Here is an 11,070-nt window from a genome sequence, read left to right as displayed (position 1 = left end):
TAGTTTGCGGAATGGGCAGCACCAATTGTACCGATTGTGAAGACCAACCAGTCAGTTCACTTTTGTGGGGATTTCAAACAAATGATAAATCGATGTTTGCAGCTGAATAAACTTGTACGCAAAACTGGAGGGGGTGGGTTGCTGTTCTTCATGGAGCTGAACATGAGCCTTGTGTACTTGCAATTGTGATTAGATGAGGATTACCAGAAATATGCTACAATTAATTCCCATAAGGCTTTGTACCAATGTACGAGGCTGCCATTTGGGGCATCGTCAGCCTGTGCCATTTTCCAGCGGACGATGGAAGATATTTTACAAGGTCTACCACAGGTTGCCATTTATCTGGATGATGTGCTAATGACCGGGAAGACTAATTAAGAGCATTTAGAGAACTTGGGACATAGTGCTTAAATGTTTCTCCAAGGTGGGGGCACGCCTTAGGAGGGAAAAATATGTGTAACCTACTTGGGCCACAGAGCCAACATGACTGGGTTACACTCGTTGGAACATAAAGTGAGGGCAATCAAATGTGCCCTGGCTCCCATGTCTGTACCGGAGCTTAGGTCTTTCCTTAGAATAGTGAGTTATTATAGAAAATTCATTTGTAACCTGGCCTCCATCCTAGCACCTTACATTTGCTATTGAGAAAGGGCCAGCCTTGGAAATAGTGCTGTAGCTAAGATATATCCTTTAGAGAAGTGAAGAAGTAGCAATTATCATCTGAGGCGTTGGCACACTCTGATCCCAGTGAGATTTGGTGCTGACATGCGATGCCTCCCTGTACAGTATCAGCGTAGCTTTGGCTCACAGGTGGCAGAGAGGAATGCCCGACAATCAGGGAGCCCTGGCTGATAGATATAAACAGGAGTGTCAGATGTTCTGCTCACTCTGAGAGCTGGCTCTGAGGAAGCCAGACCAGTGTCAGGTATTATGCGTTTGTCAATAAAGGGTGACTTGGTGATGGGATACTAGTTTCTGTGGAGTTATTTCCTTGGGCTGAGGTCTGTCAGAAATCTGAAGCTTCAGATTTAAGGTAATTGGGCAGAAGACAGTTGGAGGTTTCCTTTCAAACAGTGACTGAAAAGTTATCCAGATAAAATGCCTGAAAATATGGCAGCAGCAGATTCAATAAGTTTCAAACAAAGGAGTTGGATAAATACTCGAAGAGTGGGTGGAAGTAAGTTTAATTGGGTGGCTCTTTCAAAAAGCTGGACTGAGTGGCCTCCTGTTCTGTATCACTGTACAGTTCCAGAAGAGAGTTGAATTGAGGTACAACAGCTTACAGAACGTATTTGAAGCATCAACATATGGCATCACAAGGTTCAAAATCTGCATTTTTAAAATATTCATCCATAGGATTATGGGTCATTGGCCAGGCCAGCATTTACTACCCATTTCTAATTGCCAGGAAGGCAGTAACAAGTCAACTGCATTGCTGGGGTTGGATTAGATAAGGACAGAAGATTTCCTTTCTTAAAGAGAATTAGTGAATCAGATGGATTTTTAATGAAAATTAACAATGGCTTCAAGGTCATCATTAGTCATACAGCATTGAAACAGACCCTTCAGTACAACCAGTCCATGCCGAATATAATTCCAAACTAAACTAGTCCCACTTGCCTGCTTCTGGCCCGTATCCCTCTTTAATTTCGTTTTTTAGAATTCAAATTGCAACACCTGCCGCAGCGGGATTTGAACCCAGATCCTCAGAACATTTCCTTGGTCACTGGATTAATGGACTGGCAATTGCCTTCCCATTTTTGGAGATGCAAAAATCAAAGTCCATACCCCGTCCAATGAATCTAGGCAAAAAAAAAACTTGCCTTTACACAAAGACTTCCATGTCCTGAAGTATTTTATAGCCAATTAAATACTTCTGCAGTTTTGAATCGTCAGAGAGGAAACCCTGCAGCCAATTTCCCACAAATAGACCAGATTAACAAGATGTTTTTGTTGTTGCTTGAGAGATAAATATTGGCCGGAACGCCTGCTTTTCTATGAATTGTGACATGGGATCGTCGGCAGCTCTTTGAGAGAGCAGGTCAGGGCTCAGGGATTAACATTGCATCCAAAAATCCACACTCCCTCAGTACTGCACTGGAGCGTCAGGCTGGATTTTTGTGCTTAAGGCATTGAAATGAGAATGGAAGCCCACCACCTCACGACAGATCTGAGCCCCCGCTGGTACATTCACCCCTTTTAGGCTCTTCTTAGCATTTACCTCTCAGCTAAGTCTTTTGACAGTCAATGGTTGGATGAAGCGGAGTAAGTTGCACAGACTGGGGCAAAGAGTGTGGAATGAAACAACTGAGCATTAATCTGACCTGCACCAAACAGCAATGCAAGGGGACCCTGTGTAAGGTATCTTAATAAAGATGGGTGAAAATAAAAATCTTCTCATCAGGCTCTGAGGCTTTGGAACTCTCTTCCCCAGAGAGCAGCAGAGGCAGGGTTGTTTAATGTTTCTTTGTTAAGGCAGAGGTAGATAGATTTTTAACTAACAAGCAAGTCAAAGGTTAGTGGGGCTTATGGGGGGGGAAGAGCAGGAAAGTGGAGTCGAGGCCACAATCAAATCCTATTGTGTGGTGAACCAGGGTTGTAGACCCAGTGGCCTACTTGTCCTCCTAATTAATTTGTTTGTACGAAAATAATGAACTGGTACAGCAGCAACTGCTTTGTACCAGAAGTGTCTGTTAGAGCCGTTCCTCTCAATAATACAAGCCATTCTCTCATTCCTCTTGATCCCGGCCGGGAAAAATCCACTCATTTTTTTCTGGGGCGGCATGGTGACTCAGTGGTTAGCACTGCTGCCTCACAGCACCAGGGACCCGGGTTTGATTCCACCCTCGGGCGACTATCTGTGTGGAGTTTGCACATTCTCCCCGTGTCTGAGCGGGTTTCCTCCGGGTGCTCCGGTTTCCTCCCACAGTCCAAAATGTGCAGGTTAGGGTGGATTGGCCATGCTAAATTGCCCGCAATGTTCAGGGATGTGTAGCTTAGGTGGGCTATTGGGGGATGGGTCTGGGTGGGATGCTCTGAGGTTCGGTGTGGACTTGTTGGGCCGTAGGGCCTGTTTCCACACTGTAGGGATTCTATGATCTTGATTCGATCTGAAGGAACCAGCGAGCGACCCAGAACAAAATTTTAAAAGTCTCAGATTTCAGAACAAATGCCAGGAGGCCACAGGTTTGGAAGGATTCTTGAGGTATTCACCCCAATTGAGATTCAAAGAATATGACAAAAAGTTGATGGGGTAGACAGCAAGAAACTGTTTCATCCAGTTAGGGCATATACAGAACAAGGGAACCAAAACAAAGAGCTGAGATCAGGTAACTTTTTTTTATTTCCATAAGTGGAAATCAGGAGCTCTTTGTCTTTCCTCCGCAAAACAAAAGCTGTTGGCTGGAGTGAGGGATGTGGGCAAGTGAAAACTGAGATTGATAAATTTTGGGTAGGCTACAGCTTAAAGGTTATGGAAGCAAAGTGGTTAGTTGGAGTTAAGATACAGATCAGACATGATCTAATTCCCGTATTACTGCCTGCTAGGAGAACATCTCACTGGATACTGTCCCGAATAACACAAGCCTCGCAAGAATATAATTGCTAAACCTCCCATCCCTTCTTGACCCTATTAAATGCCTGTGCAACCAGCTCAGGCAGCTCATGTATATGTGTGTGTATGTGTGTGTGTGTGTATGTGTGTGTGTGTGTACGTGCGCGCGCGTGTGTGTGTGTAGGGCTGGTTCATTGGCTGCTTGGTTTATTTACAGAGAAGACTTCAACAACATCTCAACGCCCTGGCCGACACCATTGGAACATTTGCCGAAATCTCTGGTTCCCGATTGATAGTCCTGTGTGAGCAGTATGAGCGCCTCTGGCTGCCTTACACGTCCCAAACCTCTCGGATTCCGCCATGGTTATGAAATATTGGCATTAATCCAATCGATGAGTCGGGTCACCCGCGTGTACACGCCATAGTATTCCTGTCGGCCACAGCCGTAACCGAAGCTCACGATTCCAGCCAAGAACCACCGCCCACTCGCCTCTTCACAGACCAGCGGCCCTCCAGAGTCACCCTGTAGGCAAAGAGGAAGTTCATCAATTGGAATTGTTGCTGTTCCAATTTTGTAAACAGGAGCATTGATGGATTGGGTGAGGTGGGGCAGGAAAATGGCCTCATAACTGGCCTGTTAATCCAGAGACAAAAAACAGAAATTGCTGAAAATGTTCAGCAGGTCTGGCAGCATCTGGGGTCCAGTGGACTCTGATTTCTCTCCACAGATGCTGCCAGACTAGCAATTTCTGCTTTTGTTTCTGATTTACGGCTGATCCACAGTTCTGGGTAATCCTGGGATTCAGATAACGTTCTGGGGACCTGGATTCGAATCCCAAGATGGCTGATGGTTGAATTTGAATTCAATGAAAAGAAAATCTGGATTTAAGTGTCTAATGATGGCCATCAACACATTGCCGATTGTCAGAAAAACCCATTTGGTTCACTAATGTCCTTTAGGGAAGGAGACTGCCATCCTTATCTGGTCTGGCCTACATGTGACTCCAGACCCACAGCAATGTGCCTCTTAACTGCCCTCTGAGCAAATAAATGCTGCCTATTCCTTATCTCATGATTGGGAGAAGACTTGTGTTGAACCACTAGAATGGACTGGTTGGGCCAAATGGCCTGTTTTTGTATCATACTTTCATTGTTTTTAATATTTGTTCTCCTTCTACAGTCTCTCTGTTCATTCTTTCAACTCAGAACGTGGACTGGCACAGAATTACAATTCCATTGTGGCTGTTGGTCTTCTGGTGCCTCATCTGAGCATCTTGGTAAAAGCTGCCCACTTGTTTGGCATCCATCCATCCACCAACCTCCAACATTCATTCCCGCCATCATCAATGCACAGTGGCATCTACAAGATGCATTGCAACAACTCTCCAATGGTCCTTTGACATTACTTTCCAAACCCATGATCCCTACCCCCAGAAGGACAAGGGCAGCAGATAGAACGGGAACACCACAATCTACAAGTTTCCCTGAGGAAGTGGTGGTATTGTGGTATTGAGGTGCCTTGGCTAATGTTCTGGTAACCTGGGTTCTTTCTAATGGGTCTTTCCTTTCTCTTGGCATATAAGAGTTCCAGCAAAAGCCTGTATTATAAATATGCCCCTTGTTCAGCACAAGAACAAAGTGACTCACTTTGGGGCGGCACAGTGGCTCAGTGGTTAGCACTGCTACCTCACAGCGCCAGGGACCCAGGTTCAATTCCAGCCTCGGGCGACTGTCTGTATGGAGTTTGCACATTCTCCCTGTGTCTGCGTGGGTTTCCTCTGGGTGCTCCAGTTTCCTCCCACAGTCCAAAGATGTGCTGGCTAGGTGGATTGGCTAAGCTAAATTGCCCATAGTGTTCAGGGGTGTGTGGGCTATAGGGAGATGGGTCTGGGTGGGTTGCTGCAAGGGTCAGTGTGGACTTGTTGGGCCAAAGGGCCTGTTTCCACACTGTAGGGATTCTATGATTGATTCAAAGTGTTGGACAGGTTGTGTGGACAATACCAGTCAGATTGTTGGTATATGAATTACTGAGGTTAGGGCATTAATTGTGATAGGCTAGAGGAGCTTTAACTTTGCATTTAATTGACTCAAATGCGATCTGTTGATGAGATAGGCTACCTGAAACAGAAAGGGCTCCACATACACCCCTCTGTTCGGTAGGCATGAAGTGAACCAAAGATTAACCTGAGACAGAGAAAAGAGATAGAGAGGGCGCGGTGGAGAAGTGACAGATGAAGGTACATACTATGTCGGATAATGAGAAATAAGCAAAATGTCTCAGCTTAAAAAAGGAATGACCATTAGACAATTCCTAAACTAAATGACATACAAAAACAAGGAAAATTAAAATCAAACAAGTTTGAGTATTGTCTCTCATTCAAGGAGAAGAACATATTCCCAGAAATGAGCTAGTGGGCTGCACACAGTTACCAGCTGCATTTTATCACGTGGCAACATGGTTACAATCAATAACCAAAAGTAATAAAATCTGAAACAAAAACAGAAATTGCTGGCAAAATTCATCAGTTCTGGTGAAGGGTCACCAGACTCAAAATGTTGACTCTGCTTTCCCCCTACAAGTGCTGACAGACATACTGAATAACTTTTACAGCATTGACTGTTGTCCCACAAGGTTTGGAAACAATTTTTGCATTATTGTGACTGATTGTGGGATTTTATGACACAGAGTCTAATTTGCACCAAATCTCATTCACCCATCACCCCTGCGCTTGCCAAACTGTGATCTCTCCCATTCTGGCAACATCTCTGTTTCAAAAATCTTATTCTTGAGTTGGCAACCCTCTACAGTCTTGCTGCTCCCGATCCCCACATCTCTCTATTCCCATCTACCTCAGCCCCAAACCCTCTGTGATCTCCATGCCTTCCCTCATTTTGACCTCATGCTCAAATCCCATTTTCATCACTCCATCATCTGTGGTCATTCCTATAGCTGGCTAGGTCAACAGCATTGGAATTCCCTCAGCAAAGCTCTCTCCTCCTTCAAGATGCTCATCAAAAGTTGCTCGTTGACTGATCTTTGGTCACCTGACCTTATGTAGCTCATTAAGTACCTCAGCGCCAAGTCTGCTGCCAGACCTGCTGAGCTTTTCCAGCAATTTCTGTTTTTGTACTCTAACTGACCACTTGCAGATCGCGCTGTTTGAGGAGAAATTAACTCAAAACTGAATCAACTGTTGATACTTCATGTGGCATTTCAATTGAACAAGTGTATTTATATTGAGGTAAATAAATTAAAGCTATAATGATTGTACAGAATAATTGCGCTATTTGAGGTATATAATTTTTGCTGGTTTATCGAGAGTGCTGGTGTATAAGGTGCTAGTTAAAACAAAAGTTACTGTATTTTAATAAAGGAATAGGATGCCCTTTTCTCTCTGAGGGACATGAAGTCCCAATGGGAGTGGTGGTAACTTTTGTTTTAACCAGCACTTTATAAAAACATTTTTGGAAGGGATGCGTAACTGGTTGCTTGGCTATTAGTAACTTTCAAAAATGTTCACAAGTGTAGATGACAAAGGGGTTGTTACCAGGCAGTTCAATGCTGGTCTTATCCAGTATCTCCTTTTAATGCCTGGTGATTGGTAACAAACATGGTGTCTGATTATCCGAGCCCTAATCTATTGAGGTTAAGATCTAAAGTCAGTAACCACCCTGACTGAATTTGATGAGCTTAGATTCACAAAGTTTTAAGGAGGCCATTCATCCGTTACTCCTGCTCCACAGACCTGAAGATTGCTCCTTTTCCAAATACTGGAAGTTATCAGTGAATCTATTTCAAACCAATCTTTTAGGGCCATCCAGACCACAACAAATCACAACAAAAAGGAGGCAATGGCCTAGTGGTATTATTGCTGGGCTGTTTCATATGCCCTTTGGCCCCTCAAGTCTGCACTGACATATCTACCACTAAAGGCGCGCCAATCCCAATTTCCTGCTCTTGTCCCATATCCTTGAATGTTATGACATTTGAAGTGCTCATCCAAATATCTTTTAAAGGATGTAAGGTTTCCAGCCTCCACTAACTGCCCAGGCAGTGCATTCCAGATTCCCACCACTCGCTGAGTGAAAAAGTTATTTCCCAAATCCCCTTTGAATCTCCTGCCCCTTACCCTACAACTATGCCCTCTCATGATTGACCCCTCAACCAAGGGGAACAGCTGCTCTCTATTCATCCTGTCCATGCTGCTCATAACCTTATATACCTCAATCATGTCCCCCCTCAGTCTTCTCTGCTCTAATGAAAACAATCCAAGCCCATCCAGTCTCTCCTTATGGCTCAATTTCTCTGTCCCAGGCAACATCCTGGTGAACCTCCTCTGTAAACCCTCTAGAGCTATCACATTCTTCCTGCAGTGAGGTGACCAGAACAGCACACAGTATTCCAGTTTGTGGCCTGACCAATGCGCTGCACAACTCCGACATTCTGAGGAAGGGCCACTGGACCCGAAACGTTTACTCTGTTTTCTCCTTCACAGATGCTGCCAGACCTGCTGAGCTTTTCCAGCAACTTTGTTCTTGTTCCAACATTACCTCCTTGCTCTTATACTCTATGCCACGACTGATGAAAGCAAATGTCCCATATGCCTTCTTAACTATCCTATTCACATGCTCTGCTGACTTCAGAGATCTAGGTTCTGGGAATCTGGGTTTGAATCCCACCGGGACAGATGGTGAAATTTCAATTCGTAAATCTGGAATTAAGTGTCTAACGATGACCATGAATACATTGCTGATTGTCAGGGGAAAAACGCCTCTGTAATTCACTGAGATAACAAAGTGTAAAGCTGGATGAACACAGCAGGCCAAGCAGCATCAGAGGAGCAGGAAAGCTGATGTTTCGGGTCTGGGCCCTTCTTCAGAAATTCACTAATTTCAGTAGTTCACTAATGTCCTTTAGGGAAGGAAATCTGCCATCTGTACCTGATTTGGCCTACATGCGACTCCAGACCCACAGCGATGTGGTTGACTCTTAACTGCTCTCTGGGCAATAAATGCTGGCCTGGCCAGTCACGCCCTCATCCCATGAACGAATAATATAAAAAAAAACTTGCTCAGTCAGCCGTCTGGATCATACGGTAACTATTTTAAATCTGTGTCCTCTAGTTACTGACTCTCCTGAACATTGAAACAGCACCCACCCACCACTGCCCTCCACTGCTTTCCTGTCACCCATCTCCCCGAACTGCATTGTGTAGGGCTAAGAAAATTCAGCTTTACACCTTTTCAGCCTTTTCCTTTGTTCAAAGACAGAAACAAGGCACAATACCTGACAGGAATCCTTTTTTCCTTCAGGGTAGCCAGCACAGATCATCCTGGGAGTAATAGTGTAGGAATACGCTTTATTGCAGGTAGACTGATCAACCAACTTGACATCTACTTTCTGGAGAACATTTGCAGCTGACCCTACGAGAAATAGAGAAATGGTCATCTTTGATTCTTATTGTTCAGCACAGCCTCCCGTCCTCCTCAAGTTTACAACAATCCAGCATCACGGCCATGGCCATAGTGGCACAAAACAGTTAAATTAGGAATTTAGGATCAGAAGAACATTCAATCCATTGAGCTTTTCCCACTAAGTATGTCTCGTCTGTACCTTTTTCCACTGATCTGCCTTCTTTTATTTCGTTCTTTAATACGATGTTTGTGATACAGGCAAAGCCAGTTCCTCCTTGACGTTGACAAGGTAGTGGTGCGCTGCCTCCTTGGACCACTGTAGTCAATCTAGGGGTGGCACGGTGGCACAGTGGTTACCACCGCTGCCTCACAGCGCCAGGGACCTGGGTTCGATTTCACCCTCGGGTGACTGTCTGTGTGGAGTTTGCACATTCTCCCTGCGTCTGCGTGGGTTTCCTCCGGGTGCTCCGGTTTCCTCCCACAGTCCAAAGATGTGCAGGTTAGGGTGGATCGGCCGTGAGAAATGCAGGGTCACAGGGATAAGGTAGGGGGCTATATCGGGGTGGGATGCTCTTTGGAGGGCTGGTGTGAACTTGATGGGCTGAATGGCCTGCTTCCACACTGTAGGGATTCGATGATGACTGGTGGCGGTTTAACCTGAGGGGTCACCGCGTCTCACGTAAGGAGAGAGGTTGAGAAGGAGACAATCCTTCACAGTAACCTCAGCCAGTGCAAGGATTGGACCCATGCTGTTTGTATCGCTCTGCACTGCAAACCACCCATCGAACTGACTGAGCCGTACTGTGTACATGTATTTATCCTGCAAGACATACAACCCCTGGATCTTCAACGGAGCAGCAAAAACCCACACAAAACGAAGGCCGCGCAGAAAGTCTAACCCCCAGGGGCCACGTACCGTCTTCCTCAGTTGTGCCCCAGCCGGTTACCCAGCATGTTCTGTCTGTCTCGAACACGTGTGTGCTAGCCGGGAGGCATATGGGGTATATGAATGGCGCAATGGGCACGGGTTGGTCCAACAGAAGTAGAGCAATGTCGTGGTCATAGGTGTCTTCATCGTAGTACCGGTGAGAAATGATCTTTACCACCGTGAAGGTGAGCTGGTGGTAGCTGACAACATCAAGCTTGAACTTACCCAGGACAACAGTCCAACGGTCGGGTGGTGCAAACCTGTGAGGAGCCACAGAAAGCAATTTTAATGATTAAAGCACATGAACATTCATCTAACGTGAAACTGAATTCCAAGCTGATGATGAGGTGGCGAGGCAAAACTGCCTCATGCCCGTAAACTGGGAATAACGCCAGCTGTTTGAACAATTGGACGACATTACGGATCTACCTGCTAACGAAGCAGTGGGCTGCAGACAGTACCCACTTCTCATGGATGAGAATCCCCCCGCAAATGTGGCGGCCACTGATCTGTAGACTCGCCTGCCACGGCCACTCACCCTCAGTGGCATTGGTTCCCCCGACAATTCTGCTCATGGAGGTCTGAAGGCCGCATTCTGAGGAAGAGGAGGCAAATCATTAATCCGAAGGTGCGTCTTATTCACAGTGGAAGAGGAGACACAGGAGGTCAGCTAACCTTGCTTTGTTGCCCCCAGGTTCAAGCCTGGGCCCACACTGTGAGGGGGGAGTGAAGGTTCCGATCTGGGCCCACACTGCAGGGGGGGAGTGAAGATTAGACTCTGGGCCCACCCTGTGGGGGGAGTGAAGGTTCCGATCTGGGCCCACACTGCGGGAGGAGTGAAGGTTCCAGTCTGGGCCCACACTGCCGGCGGGAGTGAAGGTTCCAGTCTGGGCCCACGCTGCGGGGGGAGTGAAGGTTCGAGCCTGGGCACACCCTGTGGAGGGAAGTAGAGGTTCCGATCTGGGCCCACACTGCGTGGGGGGAGTGAATGCTTAAGCCTGGGCCCATACTGCGGGGGGGAAGTGAAGGTTCGAGTCTGGGTCCACAATGCGGGTGGAGTAAAGTTTCCAATTTGGGACCACACCGCGGGGACAGGGAAGGTTCGAGCCTGGGTCCACACTTTGGAAGGAGTGAAGGTTCAAGCCTGGGCCCATGCTGTGGGGGGAGTGAATGT

At 46.3% G+C, this 11,070-nt stretch overlaps 1 protein-coding gene across 1 annotated transcript; it reads right to left on the bottom strand.

The window, feature by feature from the left end:
- Nucleotides 1-3,042: 3,042 nt before the first annotated feature.
- On the bottom strand, nt 3,043-10,491 carry LOC109926336 (transmembrane protease serine 6-like; the record flags this gene model as incomplete). The annotated part of the gene is made up of 4 exons (XM_048594044.1): nt 3,043-4,076; nt 8,841-8,977; nt 9,885-10,156; nt 10,326-10,491. Coding segments are annotated over 4 exons (734 nt in total), but the record flags the coding sequence as incomplete, so codon positions are not given.
- Nucleotides 10,492-11,070: the final 579 nt, after the last annotated feature.

Source organism: Rhincodon typus, unplaced genomic scaffold (assembly GCF_021869965.1).
Source record: "Rhincodon typus isolate 14 unplaced genomic scaffold, sRhiTyp1.1 hic_rhity00005494, whole genome shotgun sequence".
In the NCBI taxonomy this organism is placed as follows: domain Eukaryota; kingdom Metazoa; phylum Chordata; class Chondrichthyes; order Orectolobiformes; family Rhincodontidae; genus Rhincodon; species Rhincodon typus.
The sequence above is the reverse complement of the archived record's forward strand: the minus strand, read 5'-3'. Positions and strand labels throughout refer to the sequence as shown.